Source organism: Taeniopygia guttata, chromosome 7 (genome assembly GCF_048771995.1).
Source record: "Taeniopygia guttata chromosome 7, bTaeGut7.mat, whole genome shotgun sequence".
NCBI lineage: Eukaryota > Metazoa > Chordata > Aves > Passeriformes > Estrildidae > Taeniopygia > Taeniopygia guttata.
The window spans coordinates 23,027,176-23,048,656 of record NC_133032.1 but is presented as its reverse complement, the minus strand read 5'-3'; the positions used below and the strand labels follow the sequence as shown (position 1 = coordinate 23,048,656).

General features: G+C 39.9%; 2 protein-coding genes and 1 long non-coding RNA gene across 7 annotated transcripts; 2 read left to right on the top strand and 1 right to left on the bottom strand.

Annotated features, from left to right (window-relative positions):
- Positions 1 to 2,512: 2,512 nt before the first annotated feature.
- TYW5 (tRNA-yW synthesizing protein 5) lies at positions 2,513 to 12,215 on the bottom strand. 2 transcript variants are annotated; one of them, XM_030277761.4, is made up of 8 exons: positions 12,077 to 12,215; positions 10,490 to 10,644; positions 7,432 to 7,501; positions 6,507 to 6,551; positions 5,890 to 6,027; positions 5,187 to 5,274; positions 4,603 to 4,719; positions 2,513 to 2,904 (listed from the first exon to the last, which is right to left on the bottom strand). In XM_030277761.4, the coding sequence occupies exons 1-8, from the start codon at positions 12,095 to 12,097 to the stop codon at positions 2,648 to 2,650; spliced, it is 891 nt and encodes a 296-aa protein (XP_030133621.3). In that variant the 5' UTR covers positions 12,098 to 12,215; the 3' UTR covers positions 2,513 to 2,647. The 2 variants fall into 2 exon arrangements, with proteins under 2 accessions (XP_030133621.3, XP_002188680.4); XM_002188644.7 differs by lacking the exon at positions 12,077 to 12,215 and adding an exon at positions 11,548 to 11,773.
- LOC121470304 (uncharacterized) lies at positions 2,901 to 8,377 on the top strand. Its single transcript, XR_005981072.1, has 2 exons — positions 2,901 to 3,872; positions 8,237 to 8,377. It is a non-coding gene; the product is annotated as an uncharacterized lncRNA (long non-coding RNA).
- MAIP1 (matrix AAA peptidase interacting protein 1) lies at positions 11,698 to 19,464 on the top strand. 4 transcript variants are annotated; one of them, XM_041717689.2, is made up of 7 exons: positions 11,815 to 11,837; positions 11,965 to 12,045; positions 12,531 to 12,687; positions 14,656 to 14,727; positions 16,498 to 16,624; positions 17,617 to 17,767; positions 19,051 to 19,464. In XM_041717689.2, the coding sequence occupies exons 1-7, from the start codon at positions 11,830 to 11,832 to the stop codon at positions 19,127 to 19,129; spliced, it is 675 nt and encodes a 224-aa protein (XP_041573623.1). In that variant the 5' UTR covers positions 11,815 to 11,829; the 3' UTR covers positions 19,130 to 19,464. The 4 variants fall into 4 exon arrangements, with proteins under 4 accessions (XP_041573624.1, XP_041573623.1, XP_041573622.1 ...); XM_041717690.2 differs by lacking the exon at positions 11,965 to 12,045 and having other exon boundaries at positions 11,698 to 11,837; XM_041717688.2 differs by lacking the exon at positions 11,815 to 11,837 and having other exon boundaries at positions 11,844 to 12,045.
- The last annotated feature ends 2,017 nt before the right edge of the window (positions 19,465 to 21,481 follow it).

Below are 21,481 nucleotides of genomic sequence, written 5' to 3'. Positions count from 1 at the left end.
GTCAAACCCTTTCTCATTAGGCATTTAACTTGACACTTTACCTAGACCCTGTGTAGCTACTGGAGAGGAACATGTTCTAAGTACATAAAATTCTAAGCACAAACACAAAAGGCAGATTTTTAATGTTTAATTTATGGGTTTTTTTATGTTTAATTGTTTGACAAGAAAAATATTTTGACATCAATTTTTTCATTTGAATGTTTCCACAGCAAGCACATTTTAAAAAAATGAAACCTGAAATAATTTGTCATTCTTTATATTTCATATGGCTAAGAATAAATAATTATTTCCAGGTGTTGATTTGCAATGAATTTCCATTTTAAATGCCTCAGTCACCAAATTTTCAGAGTAATTCAAGGTTTGGGGTAGGCCGAGTTTAAACTTCTGATTTCAGACATTGTCTTTATGTAACTGTCAACTCATCGTCCAGTCCTGGGCAGTCTGCATCACCCAATTCCTACAAATACACTGTTTGAAGTGGCTGCTTTGAATGCTTAAGATGGTCAATGTTTATTTTTCTAATACCTGTTAACACAACTTTATCTGTTTTATTGTGGCAGAATCTCTAACAGACAAACATTCACAAAATGTCAGTGACTCTAATTCTTTGTGTGATTTCAGTCATGGATTTCTAAGTGTGCCTACCTGTAATCTCTTACTGTTTATCTGAAAGTTATTCCTTTAATGCTTTCACCATTCATTCATCACTTTGTTGCCTGCTTCACACCATGGTGCACAGTAGTTACAAAGCACTAAGTTACTTATTTTTTTTAACACAGTAACTTCCAGATTTTTATTATACTCAAATTAAGAAAATACATTTTTAAATGCTTGTATTCTCCTTTTATAGCATTTCAGAACAACAGTTTTAGTTACTAAATAACAAATTGAAGAAACTCTTTCAAAGTGAAATAAAAGCTTCATTTTAAAGTTGGCAGCTTGAAGATAAAATTTACACTTGAGTGTTGAGGGAGCCTGAGAATACCAAGCTGACACCTCCCTTTTGTGAACGGAGACCCAAGGAAGGGCAGGAGACATCAGCACAGTAATTCTCTGTACCAGTATCTTGAGAAGCTGCTGGCAGTTAAAGTGATGGCTGTGCAGGCACAATGCTGGAACACAGCTTTGTTGAGCCCTGCAGGCTCGCTGAACCTCTCCTTTTAGTCCTAACACACAAAGAATATGCTCTGTTCACCTCTGCAATTCAGACTGGGCCCTTGACATTACCAGTCCAATAAAGCCAAGAGGTTACCCCAGCCTAACGGGCAGAGAGTCTGTCTCAGCAGTATGCACAAGCAATCCTTGTTCCTTTCTGAACAAAAATTTTGGGAGACCTATTTGTGATCCCAAATTTAAATTCTACCCTCAGAACATACAATGATGCCCATCAGAATCGCTTGGCTGGTTCCATTCATGCTTATTCATTGAGGTGGCCGGGTGCCCATTCACATGGTACCAGACTATTTTCACTGTGTTGAACTGCCAAGAAGAACAGGTTGAGAAGAATAATCTACTCACTGTTCAAGCTCCTGCTCTCCTGAAGAAATCTTTTTTCCAGCACTTTTTTAACACTGAACATTTATTTTGTCTAAGGGTTTTTGACAAGTTACAATTCTCAAAACACATTGCTAGAAGTAACAGACTGACCTCAGTCAGATAAATGCTGCATTCCCCAAACAGCACAAGTAATAACATCAGAGATGTTTCAAAGAGACAATGCCTAGCCTATCCTTTTTGTCAGATCCTCACCTTTATTTCACAGGGCTTTTGTAAGCACCACAATCTGCTGAAAAAGTAACATACAATACCTAAACAACAGGCTCCATCCCAAAAGGTGCTATGCAAACCCTCTTCATATGGTAACAAAACAGCCTCAACAGGTTCTGTGTCTACTCCACAACTGAACTTCACTGCAGATAACAGGATTGTATCTGAATGGATTTTTGGGCACATTAGTGCCAAGTGTTTGTTGGCATTGCAGGAACAGCAATGCTGTCTGACTGCACTGGGGCAGTGACAAAGATATTCCCCCCAGTAACACATTACTGAGCTAGGAAAAGGGTAAATCATTAACATTGCACTCAAGCTGCTGCACAAACTTCTAAGTGTAATCTGGCATGGTTTGTTTTTGCTTTTTTTCCCCATACCCACTCTATCTCACTACAAGGGGGAGAACAAACTCCCTACACTATTGCTAGGTTATCACTTAAGAAGAAACCATGACCATTACAGCTACCACCAATGGCTTGCTTGGACCTCCTCAGAAACCACTATGGCTTTCCTAAAATGTAATGAGGTTGCATTCACAAAGACTTCTAAGCACACATGCTGTCAGCCCACATACCAAAACTTTTGTTCAGAAAAATTTAAGTAGAACATTCCAAAAATGTACAGTTGTAAGTGGAGGCACAGCAAATGTCTGTCTTATTGCAGAAAAGAGACAATCTCCAGATCAAGCAGACTGTGACCTCACTCCACATGAAAAACTAGGAAGAAAATCTACAAGAGGAACTTCGTTATAGATGAGTGTTTATTGACAGTTTTTATTCGTCTCACAGAAAGTGTATGTAAGTACAGATGGACACTCTCCATACTAACAAACAATTTTCTACTTGCAAGGGACCTTGCTGAATTGCAGCGTGTTACTTTATCCATAATCATTCCTATAGGCCTTTTCTTGGATGCGTAACACCATTCTCCGAGCATAAAAATCCCTATATTCCTCAGGTAGTTCTTCAAGTGTTTTCAAGGCTCTGTCCAAGATCTGTATAGCTCTAGAGGCTGCCATGGGATCTTTATTTCCATAAGTGTCAGTCTTATCATAAGACTCGGCAGGCAGGTGCTTCCAAAAGACATTCAGTGCCACTCCAAATTCCTCAGAAATTACATTATGGAACCACAAAGCTGTAGAAAGAACAGTGTCTAAAATAAAAATTACTGTCCAAAACTTCCATGTGACTCCAAGTATCAGAATTGCTCAAACTAAATCTAGTTGAGGAAAATCCTCAACTACTGTATTTTTGTTTATTCATAAATATCCATATGAATGTATTGCATTGTACCAAATTTAAGAAACTTTTCAAGACATTTATGCTGCTCCATAACTTCTCATAAAAGTAACAATTGCTGAAGTGTAGAGGTACTCAAATGTAAGCAAATGATAAGCATGTGTTGGGTGAAAGGAAAACACCTTACCTTGCTCTCCTCCACTCTAAATGCAGGTATCTATTTTCACTTAGTCCCTAACCTTGCACACTCTGTCCAGGCATTAATGTAAACCACCAGCATCAACCAAGTCACTCAGCCAAAGTCACTAATCTTCTCATAATGAAGGCATGAGGCTTTTCAGCTGAATCATCATGACTGTGGTAAGGAACCCAAGACATCTCTGTTTCATTGAGTGCATTTAAAGAATCAGTTTAATATGGTATATTTAGGATATTTGAATTTTAAGCTAAAAGTCTGAATGCTGTATTCATTTTATCTTATTTGCCTGTAGGTGCTGAAGACATAGAAAGGTTTATTCTGAGAAATTAACATTAAGTTTCTTTCAGGTTAGGAAGAGGGGCTGCTTCTACCTCCTTCATAACAACCACACACATTCCTCAGAAAACTTTTTTTTTTTTTTTTTTCAGCGATATGCACTGCAGGATGCTGACAAAGCACCATACTCTGGACTCAAAAATCCCTGTACTCCCCAGTCATTCTTAAGAGAGCTGAGTGTGTCTCAAGTTTAACTCTGCTCACCCACTGGAAAAGACAAACAAGTACCTGGACTTCATAAACAGAAAACAGGAAAGCTGACATCAGCAGCAGTGTGACATACAACTATCTAACTGTGACCAAAAGTTTATTTAGGAAGAACCATAAAGGTAAGTTCAAAATTAGGTAACAAGTCCAAGGCTAAGAAATAATTATAAAATTACTTCCTGAAAACCTATTGCCTTCTTGTTTACTGACCTGTTTATATTGTCCAGATAATGTAAAAGTGACAGGATAAGTCATATCTGCTGCAAGCTCACAATGAGTTAAAATAAAATCAGTAACAAGGAGTAGTTCAATAGGAGTAATGCAAATGCCTTTCCCTGACTATGTCATGTCAGTCCAGGAAGCAGCTTTCTGCTTGTGCAGAAAAATCATTAGGACTTATGTTTCCATTCCCCAAAATTATTATTAATAGTTTGAAGGTCCAATAACTGTACCATCCATAATTCTCATCAGACCATGTGCCTCATAGTGCTTCAGTGCCAGAGCTACAGAAGAACAGAAATGGTATTTCACTCACATTCTGTCACTAAAAAATTCAGGTCACTGAAGCCATTTCAGATTTCAGAAGGTAATTTTATAGTATTAATCTATTAAGACACAAAATCAGGAGCATAGAGTGTACATTTGAGGGAAAGCAAGGTTTGTAGGTAGATATAATAATACTGTTTCTCGGGTTAATTGTACTGTTGGAAGAAGTAAACTAGTTTTGCCAACATCTTTCAATGCTCCTACTTAGAGAAATGCTTTAGTAATCTCTTACCATCTCCAGAAAACATAAATTAGAAACAAGACTGTTTAATACCATGCCATGGTCAGGAACTATTTACTACTTACCTGGAATAAATAACACATCTCCTGCTTCCAAAACACATTGATAGCGCTTGGCTTTCACGAAAAGGGGATATTTCTCCATGTCTGGGTTATCCACATCCAGCACCTCTGATTTGGTACCTAGGAAAATTTCAGTGAATAAACATTTCCACTCTTCCAATAGTAACAAAGCATTATCATATTGCTGAAGATGGCAGTTTTTTAGTCAAATTTAGTACTGGTTTATTTCTTAAAAACCTGATGGCACCTCTCATTCACTGAAGAGATGTTCTCCTGTTGTCTGTATTTGTTCTGTAACTGCAACCTCATTAACACTAAAAACCACTTTTCCTGATATCTAAAAAGCCATTCTGAACCCAGACAGAACATTTTACTCCCTCAGTTAGGTGTTGAAAATAATCAGGCAAAGCTGCTGTTTTCCTTAGCTTTGACTAAAGCACACAGAATCAGAGTTAAAGGAACAAATCACTTCTTTTATACCAAGTCATCTGTTAGTGATTATTTTCTACAGTGCAACACTTGTGAGCTGAAAAGCTAAGATCCCCAAACTCCAATCTAGATACCTGATAAATATAAATCATGCATACCTGATAAATATAAATATGGTGCATCTCGAGGACTGTACAAAACAACTCGTTTTCTCCCTGTGACTTGGATCAAGAAGTTGTCCATTACCTGGGATGAGTGTAATAATAGAGATGCCAACCAAAAGTTGATTGAATAAATATATAGACTTCAACTGATCTAATTATTAGCTTATAAAAAGAGTATTAATAAAACCTTCAGATGCTAAGAATTATCTTATAAATAAATTTATTCAGAACTCACTGCAGTGTTAGAAGACAACCTTATTTGGAATCTATTCCATTGCAGCCAGAAACCACTACAGTCATTGCACAGTTGGCTGTGTATCATACAACTAGAATTTATCCTAATCTGACCATTAGAGTGAAAAAAAAAAAACCTAAAGCAATGTTGAAGACAAAAATGTTTAAAGTTACTGTCTTTCAGATTTTCAACTGAAACTCAAAATGGTTTAAAAAAGGGAAACAAAATAAAACATCCTTTAATCTTACAAATCTGGAATTAGACATAAACCCAGTTAAGATATTATGCCTAAGCAATGCAATGTTTAAAACTCACCATACTACTGATTGTAGTTCATTTTACTATTTCAAAATATGTGACGTTTGTTATTATTCTCTAATCTTTGACAGAGATTTGCACTTTATTCTCTCAACTCTGTAATGCCATCTGCAACATTTTATGCTAAATCCATGTATTACCTACATCATAATGTGTCCACAACTGTAATCCAGCTGAGCTGATGCGGAAGACACTAGAGAAAAACTGTTCCTTCTCAAAATACTCTGGAATATTAATATCTTCTGCTAAAACAGGAAACTGCTTCCTGATATCTGCAATATCCTGAAACAGAAAGGGCATAACTCTTAGAGAACCCTCTATGCACATTTAAATGGGGGAGCACGTCACAATAATTTCCAATCATATGAAACAGGCTTAGAACTTCAGCATGGGCAAACACCTGAAATCAGAAATGCTTCTGAGCATTGACTTGCCAAATGCCATTAATAAGAACAGCCAGAGAGCTGCTCTTAACCATGGCTGCTAGGAATCACACTGCAGGAGCACGAGATCAACATAAATCCTTTTATATTAGTTTACAACAAAAGCTAAAAAAAAGGGAGTTTAGCAATGTACCCTTCAATGATCAGCTCAGCTCCCAAGCAACAGCAACTATTTTAGACACACTGAAGTACTCTGACCTAAATTCAGTCAGATTCACAAACCATGTGACCCTAAGTAAGTTGTATGACAACAGGCTTTTAAAAATATTTCTAAACTGCAACTTTACAATATTAGAACTGTAATCTCCAGTAACTTACCTTCCTAACATCTTCACCCACTGATCGCAAATAGTACTTTTCATCCTGAAGAGAACACAGAAAGAGAATTTTGGGGGTTTTTAATAAGAATTACCAAAACACTTAAGCAAAGAGCTTGTATTTTCTCATTTATCTAATGCAGATTTTCATTAAAATATGGTGCAAATAAAGGGCATCTACAAATTCAGCTACTTTGTTATATTGTCATTTACTGATCCCTGCAGCTCATCATGAGAAAAGGGAAAAAAAAAGTTAACTGAAAGGAAAAGAGTAAAGTGTGGGGAGACTGGTCAACTGCTTCAGCATTGCTGTTACTGAACAGACTCAATGCAAATGCAGATTATAATTTAAGTTCTTCAGTATATTGATGCAGAAAACTATTTTTATTGGCTTCAAAACTTACAGCATTCTATGCAGCATAAAAGGTAAAAATCGTGTCTACATTCAAAACTATTTGCTTCCCAATCACAGTTATTTGAAAAATCCCTAGCCTGAACACTGATATGTAGAGATAACCACTCATTTACTACTCACAAGTTATGTTACAATATGTCTGGATTTGTATTCTGATAGTCATCAAATTCTAAAATACCTTCATGACATTTTCTTGCAAAACACACAAATGATATGGCTGTTATTCTAAAGCAAGGTTTGATTTCTAAATTTCATATTGGAATTTTTGCTCATGTAAGCAGTTTTTGTTAAGAGACACAGGATGACTGAAGATAACCACCCTGTACACATACAAAAAAACTTCTGAGAATAACTACCACTCACATTTTTCCTTTGGCATCAACCCACAAGAAAGTTAAATCAAAGATCAAGTTTTTCACTGAAGTAAGACTTTAAATTACAATTCATCACTTTTCTCTCCATATACCATTAAAATAACCAGCAGAAGAAACTGTGGCACTAAGGAAATTACCTCAGTAAGAAAGTACTCCTTGTGCTTGACTTCAGCTGCTCTTCGTACAAATGCATCAAAAGGCAGAGTTCTGAAATATAAATATTTGAATTTATACCATGAATCACTGTAACAACACATGGTCTAAACCCTAGATTTATAATAAGCTCCCTTAATATCAAATACAATGGAAGATGCAATAGGCTGATCTCTTACTTTTTAAAATTAACATGATGACTAATCAGTATTTGCAGATGTTTGAAGAGTTCTCGCAAGACAGAAATCCTACACTTGGAAACTTCTCTGCTTTAGTGAATTGTTCCAATATATATCCAAAGAGAATCCTGTAGCAGCTGAGGCTGGAAGCACCTCTGGACCTCCTCCAGTCCAAGCCCCTTGCCAAGAGCAGGGTTCACTACAGCAGCTTGCACAGGACAGCATCCAGTTCGGTTTCATGGATCTCCAAGGATGGAGACTCTATAATCTCTCTAGGCAACGTGTTACATTTGTTCCATTGTTTGACTAACCTCACTGTAAAACAGTGTGTGTCTGTGTGTGTTAAAAGGGTTAACAGAATTTTCTGCATTTCAACTTGTGCCCATTGTCTCTTGTCCTGTCACCATGGACCACAGAGAATCTGGCTCCACCAACTGCTCATACAATTTGTTAAGATCCCCTCTTGAGCTTATGAGTTCTGAATGGTCTGAGTCACAGAACAATACATTTTTCACAGTCAAATTAAGACTCAAATTGTGACAATACTTGATTAACTGTTTAAGTGTGTCATTTTTAGACTGGTTTACTGTACATTTTTATAAATTTGCAGAAAAGCTCAGCATCAAGAAAACTCCAACAAGGAAGATGCACATGTTCATATCTATGCATTTTCTGCCATGAATTTGTGCAGGAACACAGAGTCTACCTTCATTTGTACATCTATAATTTTTTTTTTCAGCTATATGGATTTTTTTTTTAATATATGCTTTCTCAGCTCCTCAAAATACAGGAATCTCAATATTGTAAATGTTTCTTTGCAGTTTTCCTTAAATTTACTAAACACAACTTCAGAAGATTCAAGAAGACTCACTGAGCATTAGAGCTGGTCTCTCTGAAGTCAGTAAGAGTGATATATATTTATCTACATAATGGGAGCTTTTCATACAGATTACAGATTCTGGTATCACTTGATAACTACATGGCAAGCCAAGCATAATCATCAATAGGACATGCATTTATTATTTTGAATTCAATGTTACATTTGCGCAGCTCACCATCTCACACTAAGTGTCACTGGATAATGAACATGAACTATTGCATGTAAACATCACATTTCAGAGCAACCTCCAAGGACCCAGAGTTAAGAAGAAACCATTCTCAAGCAAAATTTTTCTTGATCCTGTTATCTTTTTTAGTAGAATGTGAACCTGCATCTGACAGTACTTAAACCAATTCTCTAAACATTTTATGCTTGTTTGGAATAGGCAAATACAAAATCCACTGAAGTCATTGGGAAACCAAACAAAACCCAGTGCTCTGACTTCAGCCAAACTGTTCTATCATGTCCACTTATGTTTGCTGCTGAAGAAAGTGAGAGCACAGCTCTACTACAGCTTAAACTGATGCACTCTGGTGCTACCACAGCTCTGCCCTTGCTATCTACCCTAATCACCCCATCTCCCCCCATACAGTAGCACTGGCACTCATCTGACCTCTCCATGAACCTGCTTACAAAGCTAGAAAAGCAGAAGACCATTCAGATTTCTGCAGCACGTCACAACCTGGCTGGATGAGTTCCAGAACCAACACAAAAACAGGGGTAGGAGCATGCAACTTACAACAGAACTGCAGTACTACTGATGCTCATCAGTTTAAACTAATAGAACTGCATGTTAAGTCCTCAGAGTTTCTATTATTTTGTTTCTACTTATTGTCCCTTCAGATTAGAATGAGAGGCTTGCTGTGGAAAAGGTCAAAGCTTCCTGGATTTCAAGTGAAGCATGTGAAAGTCCTGACACCTGCTATAATGAAACACCATCAGAGCATCCAGAGAGTCTATTTGGCTGTCTACAAACCTGCTCAAACTAAGACTCCAGAACAACTGTATCTCACAGCAAGAGATACTAAAAAAAACCCCAAAACAGAGCAGGGAAAATGAAATATGGAGATAAGGCAAAGTTATTCAAGTACATCCTCATTTCAATAGTTCACTATGCAGGAGCAGAATGCATAATGACTGTAATTTGTGTGTATCCCCTGAACAACAGGCTCCACTCAGACTTGTGGCTTGTTTACACATACAGCATGAACTCCCACCCGCTTAGAAGCTTAACAGACTGAACACATCCTATTCCTACCTGGGGAAAACAAAGGACTGCTAAAATAAAGGCATTGACCCTTGAAGGGGGTAAATTTACACAATGACTGAGATTAGATGAACTCTGAAGAGATGTTCTGGTAGTTACATAAGAGAAGCTCCAGAGGAGATCAAGGGTTTTTGTGGTCCACATCAAGATTAAAGAGCTGGTGACGTGTGGTATCCAGTGGTTTGAACATTCTGAAAGCTGCACATGCTAACTTTGAAAGCAGCTTGTTTTTAAATAGTTACACCCTTTCTGGAGTGGAATACCTTGGCTGGCACACACACACCATTCAAAGGGGATCAGACACACAGTGAGTCAGAAATTGTCAGTATTCAGTAACACTGAGAATGCACCATGTAACTACAACAAAATACCATGTCATCAGGTGTAGATATCAAGGGTGTTTTGGTTTGTTTTCAATTAACAGCTGCAAATACCAGGCTCAAATGTCCTGCAAGAGTGCTCTGACAAAATACCTTTACAACACTTCGTGACATAATTTTTAAGGTGCTGTTTGGCCCCTCATCTCACCTTTGTTTTATTTATTCAGGGTGTAGAATTAACAGAAGATGGAGAAATCTAGAACAACCCTTTGATACATAATGTCGTGTTTTCACAAACTATCTTCCTATTCCCACCCTCAGCTTCAAACAGATGCACTGTATGTCTAAGTCACAAGCACATGCCTTTAAAATACAAGAGGCCTTGGAGTGAAGTACCTATACACAAAGTTCTTACTGAGGAAATCCATCTGTGGCACTGCAGAAACATGAATCTTTACTTCTTTAGATCCTTCAGCTTGGCTCAAGTAATCTATTGTCCATTTGGTGGTGCAAGTGCCCAGTTCCAGTCCTGTCAGCACTACTGGCTTTCTCTAAGAAACAACAACAAAAAAAAAGTCAGTGGTGAATGATCACAGCATCCAACAGAAAAAAAAACCCCCATAATTAATTTTTCAAATTACATCCAAGCAAACAAGTCAGTTGAACGCCAGGACCCACTACACAAGGTCACAACTAATCTGTTCATAAGCAATGTGAATCAAATTCTGAATGTTGAAACAAAATGCAGCAAATTATGGAACTGTTTCTCTATTAACTATGTGTTCTTTCCTAGTTGGGTAAGGAAGGATATGGAGAGGCAAAGATAATTATGGCCCACACTTTGTGCTGGGGTCATTTAGGAAATCCCAGCAGAAGAAGGAATAAATTTAATCGTTCTAGTCAAGGCTTAGCACAAAACATGTAAAAGCCCACACAGTTAAGGTGCAGCCTGTGAGCTGTGGTGATGCTATTATGCTCTCATGAGAGAAAGAAGCTCTTTCCATCTGTATCAAGATTCCTTGCTGCTCACAACAACGAACAGGTTTGATCGAGCCTGCACATAAAAAGTAGAGAGACTTCTGCTTTTAACTGGGACCTCGGAGGGTGGGGAGTAAGGGGCGGGGGGGGGGGGGGGGTGTCGGGAATAAAACAAGAGATTACAAAACAACAAAACTACCTTTTTAACCACTGCCAAACGAAATGGACTCTTATAGAGATCACCTGTCGGAACTTGCCAGCAGCTCAGACAGGACCCGCCTATAGAAGCTCCTTGCTCCTAAACTCCCATTCCCCTCAATGGATCAGGGCACCCTTCCGGGAACATACAAACCCAAACCCAGGTTGGCCTGCCCCAGCTGCGCCCGCTGAGGAGGGGTCCTCAGACCCCTCCTGCCTTGCCCGTGTGTCCGTGGAGCCGCAGTCGCTGCGGCGGGCCCGGGCAGAGCGCCCCGTACCCGCGGGTAGATGTCCCGCAGGAAGCGCTCCCGCGTCACCCCCTGCAGCCGCTCCACGGCCACCGCCCGCTGCTCCCGCCGCTCCATGGCCGCCGCCGCCGCGTCCGCCCCGCCGCTTCCCCCGGAAAGAAGAGCCCGCGCAGAAGCGTTCCTGCCTCGCCCTCCGGGCAAGGGCCGGGAGCCCACGGATCACGGGATTGCCGGGGCTGGAAGGGATCTCTGGAGAGCATCGAGTCCAAGCCCTGCCACGGCAGGGTCACCTGCAGCAGGTGACACGGGAACATGACCAGGTGGGGTTTGAATATCTCCAGAGAGGGAGAATCCAATGACTTCCCTGGGCAGCCTGTTCCAGTGCTCTGTCACCCTCAACCTAATTAAGCTCCTTCTCAAGCTGAGGTGGAACTCATTATCTTTTAGTTTATGGCCATTACTCTTCGTTCTGTCACTGAGCACCACTGAGAAGTGCCTGGGACCATCCTCTTGGCACCCGCCTTTGAGGTATTTCTATGCATTCATGAGATCTCCTCACAATCTCCTCCAGACTGAACATGCCCAGTTCCCGCAGTCTCTCCTCATGAAGAGAGATGCTCCAGGCCCGTCCATCGTAGCTGTGGCACCCGCTGGACTCTCCCTAGTAGCTCCTTATCTCTGTTGTCTGGGCAGCGCAAACCAGGACACCGTAGCTCAGAGGCGGCCCTGCAGGGCAGCAGCGCGCGGCCGCCCCTCTGCGGCGGTGCCGGGGCTGGAGCGCCCTGAGGGCGGCCTCAGCCGCGTTTCCGGGGAGCGGAGCCGCGGCCGCGCGGGAGGGGCGGGGCGGGCGGGGCGGCCATGGCGCTGCGCTGCGCGGCTCCGGGCCGTGTCCGCTGGCTGGCGCGGGCGCTGGCGGGCTCTGCCCGGCTCCTGCCGCCGGCCGCGGCCGCAGCGGGCCCGCCGGGCCCCGCCCGGGCCCGTCCGCCCCAGCTCAGCGCTCGGTTCGCCAGCAGCGCCGGATCTGGGACCGAGGGCCCTCAGCGGCGCGTCATGGTAGTGAGGATCACCAGCCCCTTCGCCTGGCTCCGCACCCGCTTCTACTACCTGCTCATCCGCCTCTACTTCGACCAGGAATTCAGCATCGAAGAATTCACGCGGGGAGCCAAGCAGGTGAGCGGGCCTGGCGCCTCGGGGCGAGGAGAGCGGCCGGCCTGAGGGGAAAGGTCCCGCTGGCCCTCCGCAGGGGCTGCCGATGCTTGCGGTTATTTTCATGGAGTTAGAGAACCAGTTAGGCTGGAGAAAACTTTAGAGATAGTCACAAAATCACAGAACAGGTGAGCTAGGAATGGGCCACAGTGGGTCATCTGCTCCATCCTGCTCCAGCAAGGTCGTCCTAGAGTACATGGCACTGGATGGTGTCCAGACGGGTCTGGGATATTTGCAGTGAGGGAGACTCCACAACCTCTGGGCAATCTCTTCTGCTTGGTCACACTTACGGTAAAGAAGTTCTTTCTTGTGTTCAGGTGGAACTTCTGTGCATCAGTTTCTGCCCTTGCAGAAACTCGTTGCTTCCTGCCCTGTTGCCTCCTGCCCTGTTGCTTGGCACCACCGAGCAGAACCTGGTCCATACTTGTGACACTCCCCCTGCTTTAAATATTTATACACATTCATGAGGTCTCTCTCAGCCATCTGTTCTTGAGGCTGAAGAACTCCAACCCCACAAGCTTTTCCTGTAGGAGAGATGCTCCAGTCCCCCAGTCCTTGCTGCTGGACCCACTCCATGAGCTCTGTATCTGTGTTGTATGTTGAGTCCAATGTGTCACCAAACACCGCTTTGTCAACCAGTTTCTGGCATCAGCACCGGAGTCTTTCCTTAAGCATCTCTAGGGGTGATGACTCAACCACCTCCCTGGGCAGCTCATTTCAATGTTTGACAGCCCTTTCCATGAAGAAATTCATCTTGATGTCCAGCCTGATTTTATTATGTGTGGACGTCATAGCACAAATGTGCTCCTGTGTGTAAAATATATGGAGTTCCCCCCTGTTGGCTCCAAGCATCACATTTCAAGGCAAATGGCATTAGCAGAGCTATATTTTCCTTCAGAAATTTCTTGTTTTCCCAGATTCCACAATTAAAATGAACTTGTTAAGCCATCCCCCAAAGTAGCGTGCTTCCAAATGTTATAGAGACTTTAAGGAGAAGTGTGTCTCCTCTTAGCAGGTTTTCCTGAAATGATCAAGCTTAGACATAGAACTGGTGTATATATATTTATTTCTCCAAATTTATGAGCCCAGTAAGCCTTGTCAACAGAATGTGTCAGAGAGGTAAGTATCTCAGAGCTAGTTATATGAAAATTACAGAGTATGTGTTGGTAAACTTTTTATGTTTTTAACAAAAAACTAGCTCAAAACATCACATCAGGGGACAGAATGTTAAAATGATTAGGATCAATTCAAGAGAGGAAAAAACCCACAACCTACAATAATATGAAGTCTGTGCAGAACCACCCGTTTTACCTTGGCTGGTTTTTCCTAGGTTTTGTTCTGGTGTTTGTTTGTTTTTACTTGGTGCATAGTCCTAAATACACTGTCCTTCACAAGTGCACTAGTTGAATATGTAGAGGCATGATTGTATGCAAATATGCCTGCAAAATTGAGGGGAGAAAGGAGAGTTGAGTTTCTTGAAGTCTAGAGACTAAACCAGATTTCTAAAGCAAATTTTTTAATTGCAGCATCAGTTTTGACTGAAACAAGAAGATGAGTTGGAAAAGAGGGCAGGGAAAGACACAGACTGAATTATCAAAATGAATAAAAGCAACATACAAAATACTGCAAAGCTTTTTTTTCTTTTGTAAACTATGAATTCACCTATTGGAAGCTTTTTAAATAAGCTTCCAATAATTTTAATGTTTTAAATAAGATATTGAAAATAAATCATATGTTTTTATCAATCCATGAAATCACTCTTGTAATGCTGGAGAGATTACATTCCAGTGGTGATACCCTCTGCAAATACTGAAATCTTAAATCATGGAATATTTGGGTAGCTTCTCATATACTTACGTATTTGTCTGAAAAATAAGCCAACCTAGAGTTTCGTGTTCATGTGTGGTTTTTGTTTCTGTTTTATTTTGGTAGGCCTTTTCTGTTGTTTCAAAGCTGCTGTCTCAACGTAAACTTGACCTGCTGGAAGAACTTGTATCAGCAGAGGTAAATGCTTTACCTCTCCTATTCTAGCAGTTAAAAAGCCTGTTAAAAAGTAACATGGATGATTCAGTCCGTCATTATCTACAAGTTGCCAGTTTGGTTTAATTTGGGAAAAACAGCATAATGTGACATAAGGTGGGAAATTTTTTGTGCTACAGCTTTTATATGTTTAATTTCAAGGCATAAAACTTAATTTGAAGTTACTGTATTTAAAACAAAAAACTGTATTTTGGCTGGTGAGCATAAGGACCAAAGGCCAGAAAGATGGCTGGTGTACCAGGAAGAATGGAAAGGCTCTGGATGGCAGGTGGAATTGTGTGTCTCTAGGTGTAGGCAGGTGGCTGAAGCTGACTCAGTCTATGCACCAGAATTCATGTGAAGAAATAAACTGGTTTTGTGCTTATCCCTGCTGCACTGATACATTCCCACCCCCATCAGATCATACAGCTGATTACTGGTTTTGGCTGGAAGGCCCCAGTCTTGTGTCATGGTCTCAGGGATATGACTGACCTGGTTAAACATCAGTGCTGTGTTTTCTGTGTTTTTATGAATTTTTAATTGCTGAAGTTGTCTTGGCCTTCCCAGGGCATGGAGGTAACAGATGCATCAGAGTCAAGTGGAGGAGACACTCCAGGTCTCTGTCTGCCTTGTTTACAGGATGTCAGCATGGCCTGTCCTATTGCCACCCATGCCTTTGCAGCAAAAACTCTGGTGCTGTTCTAGTGCATCCCCTCTGAACAGTCTTGCCTCCTCTCTGAACAGAGATAGCAATAAAACGTGAGTTTGTTTCTTGCAGTTGTTCTGAAAGGGCATCTCTGCTTCCTCTTGAAAGAACTTGCTCTGGTCGCTGTTAATTTTTCAGGTTTACATTGATGCAGAGATTTCATGTGAGCCAAGGATGTAGTAGATGAGGCTGCGATCCCATACTACTTTTTCATTTCTTTGGCCAGTGAATTTTGTACCTGCAAAATGTACTAGAAACCAATGTCTCCTTGTGAAGATTGCCTCTCGCTTCCATGTTACCTCTGCATTTGTTTGTTACTCAAAAATAGTAGATCAAGTTAGGGTAAAAAATGAGTATTAGTTAAAAATAAGTTCTTTAGTTTCATACTTTCTTGTGAATTGACTTTCGTATGTGGTATTTGGGGTGCTACTTCAGTGCAGTTTTTGCACCCCACCATTTTCTACTTAACAGAGCTGTGTGGATCATAGGACACTTAGATAATATGGATGTGAGTGTCACAAGGACATTAATTACCAAGGGAACAATTTTCAGTCAGTTCTGATTTGCAAGTGTTTAAACTTTTTCTAAATGGAGTGTGGATCACAAAATGGCAAAGAAACTCATTGTTAATGAAACTGATTTTCAAAGAAATTTGTGAGAGATAGCTAAAAGATACCGAATTGCAAGCTTAAGAACCTGCACATAGAGGGAATTCCGCAGTGAGAAGGCAGAGTGTGACTGTGGAGCAAGCTTCACTGGTCTGTTCTGGGCTGACATGGCTTGTGTTGCTGCTGCTGTTTTGACAGTACCTTTTCTAAACATTTTTTAAGATACTTGGTTTTCACTTGTTTTGAGCAGTAAGGACCTTCTTCAGTGTTGCTGAATTAGGGTTTAGGAATGCCCAAACTTCCTAGTGCTTTTTCACTTCAGTTGTTACACGTGTTAGATGAATGTTTTAGCAGTACAGCTCATTTTATTAACTGCAGTAGAAATAGATTGTTAATTAAATTTCCTAATGAAAAACTAAGTGACAGTTTTTCTGAATTTAGGTACTTCAGGTGCTGAAGGAAAAGATTTCTTTGCTCCCTGACAGCCACAGGGATGCTTTAGCAGCTGACATTGATGCAATCATGTACACAACAGAAGGAGATGTTCGCATTTACTATGATGATGATGGTATGTTTAGAACCCTAAAACATTTCAGCAATGAGCAGTCTTATTTCCTGGGTTTGCTACTGAACACACATTTTCCATGCAGATCTGGTTTTGAATACTGTTTCTCATTCCTTGTTTCTCAGTTTCTAATTCATCCATGTAAAATTTCTTTATTTCCTTTTAAACTAGGGGCACACATTATCGTTAATACATCATGGTACTGTTTTGACTTCTGTTTGGGTTTTGCTTATTCCTCTTCTTTTGTACAGAATTTTATGTTATTATTCCTCAGCAATGTGAAACCACCTCAAAAACAATTATTCTAATATATGTTAAAAGCTGTTTGCTTTGACAATGAAAATGCATCCTGCAAAAAGAATAGTGAAGGCTGGTAATGAAGTAAATTTTGCTGGTTTAGTCTTTCTGTCATGAAATACATTTTGTTCTAGGAATCCTTGAATGGTTTGGGGGTTTTTTTAAGCTAGTGCTGAGCTCAAGCAAGTTTTTCTTTTGATTGGATACCAGCATTTTGTTTTTTGTTCACTGTCAGACACAGTGGAGGTGATATGTGGGTCTAACCCTGGGTCTTCAGTTGAGCATTTCAAGTTGTCAGACCCAGGAAGCATTTTTCATGGTTTGGGAAACAGGAATTTCTTTTTCTCCTCTTAGATTGCTCCCACGTTTGAACTACTCTGCACACATTTGTAGTTAGCTTTGGAATTTGTGGGAGCCAACTTTTTTTATACAGTTTCATTATATACATGTGACATCACACTCATGATAAAATACATATTTTTTTACAGAGTGTATTTTTTATTTCTGCTTAACAGCATGAGTATGGCATAAAATAGCTTTATCACTCATTATTCTATCCTGTATTCTTTATGGCTGAAGTCTGCTGTCCTTCCAGGGTCTCAGTAGAATATATGCTAGGTAGCAAATAGGAGTATTTGACCAACGAGAAACATGAGATCTAACTTAGCTCTAACTAAGTTTTGATTTATTTCCAACAGGAAGAAAGTTTGTTAGCATCCTGATGTGCTTCTGGTATCTAAATGGTGCTAATCTACCTGATGAAGTACCAGGTGAAGCCAAAGTCTTCCAGATTGTGTTTGGAGATGAAAACACAAAAGAAAAGAAGCATCTTTTAACCGCAAACTATGAGTAAGCTTGCTTGTCCCTTTCTTGTCCCATGTCCATGAGGTCCTGTGGGGTAGGCAGTTCTGCAAGCGCTCCCACTGTGCCACTGCAGAAGCCAGTGTTTTTAATTTACTTTGATTCTAATCTAAGTTAATTGTCATCCAGCTTTCCAGTTTTGGTTTTAGGGCCAAATTTTTAAAATATCCCCAATGTCATGATGTTATTTTCTCGCTTCTGAGTCAGTATTAATGGGAACTCTTCTTCTGTAAGGGAGAGTGGTATTTGGAGCACTGAATGAGGTTTCTGATCTTCAAAGCGCTCATTAGGAAGATGGATTTTCATAGGAATGCTTATAAATAATGTCTGTATTGGTGTACTGATATCAGAGCAGTGCAGAAAATATCTACACAGTTGGCAAAATGTATTGAAAATAAGATTCTAAGAAGCTGGGAGAAGTGAGGATTTTTATGTGATAAATGTGGTATGATCAAGGATTTCTACATCCACTTTTGAAATTGAAAATATGGAGTCTAGGTGATGAGGAGCTCTGAAACAAAAGTAACACTCATGAGTAGACAAGTACTTTTTTGATTGGATAGATTGTTGTGGATCCATTCCTCAGATGAATTCAGCATCTTCCTTAGAGTTGGAGATTTCTAAGGTTCCATTAACCTTGAGAGCGTTCCCCTAAAGCCTAAATATCTTCCCAATCCCACTTTGCAGGAGTGGATTTGCACATAGTTGAAAAGCAGTGGTATTATACTGCTCTTGTCCATGACATGCTGATAATTTGAGAACATGAGAATTCAGCTTGAAGCTCAGACTTGTCTTTAGATGGGGGAGACTCAGTACTACTGTTAACTTGATCTTTGATGTAGTTCTGAATATATATTACCTTTTAAACTACACTTCGGGCAGGAGGAAAATTTTCAAGTAAAATATGGAGCACATGATTTCCCTTCACTTACCATCCCATTGAATGAAACCCTTTATTTACAGATCCAGATCTCCTGTAAAGCTTTCCTGCTGTGAAAACTGAGTGTTTTCTTGATATCAGGGTCTTTACAATTGCTGCTTGATCCTGTCTGTGGGATCTGAACCTAAATACTCTGAAGTCAGTGCATTCTGTTTCGTACTATGGAAATAACTTATCTTCCATTTTGGGCAATAAGCATTAAAGTTTTAAGTAGCTTTTACAGCAATAAGTTTGAAGTAAAGTATTTCTTTATGATTCCTTGTCATATTAGTAGCTCCTTAAGGTCAAATAAATCTTAACAACTCTTCACTTATTATCTTTCCTTTTTCAGGTTCCAAAGGGAGTTTACAGAAGGAGCAAAACCAGACTGGACTATTACACGGATTGAACATCCAAGGCTATTAGAATAAATGCCTTCTTACAGCCTTTTTATGTACCACTGTAATTGTTTTGATGTAACAAATGCCAGGCTTTTTGGGGTCTTTTTTTCCCTTCCTGCCCTTTCCTCCAAAAGAGGGATGAATTTTCTATGTATGATTTCCATAAATTCTTTCTGAAGCTTGCACTGTGCTGCATGGTTACAGCAAAGCCTTTTCCCTGGAACAGGCTGGTAGAAATTTAATTTGTTCCAGTGCTCATCCAAGGCGTTTAGACAGCACAGTTTCATTCAGGCAGATGCAATGGATATGTCAATTTCTTACATTCTGACAAGAAATGGTACTATTTGAAAATAAACAACACTTAATGAGTGATGGCCCTTCTAAGTTACTTTCTTGTGTTTCTTTTTTTTCTTTAGGGACTGTACAATATATAACAATAATATGCAAGATGAAATAAAGGTAGATGGACTTCTTAGCTTGTCTAGCCTCAGCAGTTCATTTTGAGGTAATCTTGCTTTTGAATACATTTGAGGTTAAGAAAGTTAGAGCTGCTATTAGTATTTGCTGCAGGATTGGAGAAAGAAAAAGCTTTTACGATTGCACTGGGAAAATGGCTCAAACAGATATATATGTTTTGGAAAATTAAAAAAAAAAACTCATTCCTTTCAATTCAGTAGTGTATAGGCAATTCCAAGTTTAGAGAATTATGGAAGAAAAATCAGTTGAAAACATGAATTTAAAAGAGGAATGAAGTTAAATGAAGTCCTCTGTTTCAAATGTGTGTTAAAGAAATGACCAAATCTTTACAATGTTGCAACTGAACAACTTCCTTATTGTCACTTCATCTCTGGTTTCTGAACATGAAATTTTGGTGTAAGTAGCTGGAGGCTTTTCTATGCAGATCAACAGGAGATCATAACAGGGTTCTTCATCCCCTTTATCATCTTCAAATATAAAGCCAACTGTCTACCAAGGCATGTTGTAGACATAAGTGCAGTGTTTCGAAAGTGTTAAGTGTAATTACTGTGATTCATAGTAATTGTAATTGAAGGTATAAATTTAATTTTCCATAGTTCAGCTCTTTTGATCCAATGACTTAATGAGAGGAACATCTAAAGCTCATCAGCTAGTTGATAACACACTTTTGCTGCAAAAGATGTGATATGTGATTGGAAATTTACATGCAACAGTTTTATTCTTCTGAAGTAGTCTGTCTTGTGGGTTGGAGCCAAAGGAGGCAGCAGTTTGAGGTTTGGGTTTTTTCCCCACTTCTGATCTTCAATTAAAAACTTATCCTGGAGACTGCAAATCTCCCAACAGACACAGAACTATCCATGGATTTATTGCACCATAAATAAATCAGACAGGCATATAAATTACTAAGCTCGCTGTATTGGAAAATGGCATTCTTCCACACTGAATAAAACTGGTGTAATTAAACTGGATTTATAGTCTCATATTGGCTTCAGAAGAAAAAACACCATCTCACCCTAGAAAAACCCTCACAAACCAGCCCCAAACCCAACTTTTAATGGACAAACGTGGAAGGTTTGCCTCATTTTACCTGCCATCCATAAAGTCTCTGTCATAAATCTGATCATCATAGCAATTAATCAGACTGAAGTGATGGCCACTGAAGGGAATTTGACATTTTATGGCAACCACATTTTCGCTTGTGGAGATATTTTCTTCTGTGTCATTTGTTCAAGCAAAACAAGAACTTCTGGTTTCTATGTTGCTATCCAAAAGTAGCAATAAGAAATTATTTTACTTTCTTCAGGCTAGTTCCTAGTGAATATATTTCTATATGCTGTTGAGGTTGCTAGAAATTCCTATGGCAGAAAGGATGAGTAAAGGGTTAATTTTACTTCATCTCAAAAATGGGGAGAATATTGTCTTGTAATTTGGGGATTTCCAGTGCTACCACTCAAATACCTTACTCTAAAAATCATAGGGCTAACTTAAGTATTACAGAGTTTGGAAAAAAGAGCTGAAGGAAGTGTCTTATTAAAAACATCTTCCTGATTTGGGAACAATGGTGCCCAGCAGTTAACAGTAGAATAGTGTGGGGATTTCTGTGTCATAGCTTGCTATTGCTCCCAGTTTCCCTTGCTGATCCGTCTCAGACATCACCTTGGAAATGACAGTGTGTAAGGATGTGGGTGTGCTTAATTTCCCTTCCATTTCCTTGCCTGGTATCCATTTCTGTTGCCTAGTGCCTGGGGACAACTACAATTGTAACTATGGTGTGCAGCCAATAGATCTCCATTTCAAATGCTTGCAGTTTTAGCCTACAAATGTTTCCATTCAGACCCCATTAATTCTTGAAAACAATGTTACCTGGTTTGGTAGTGATTTTGGGGGTAAAATTCATATCTCTAT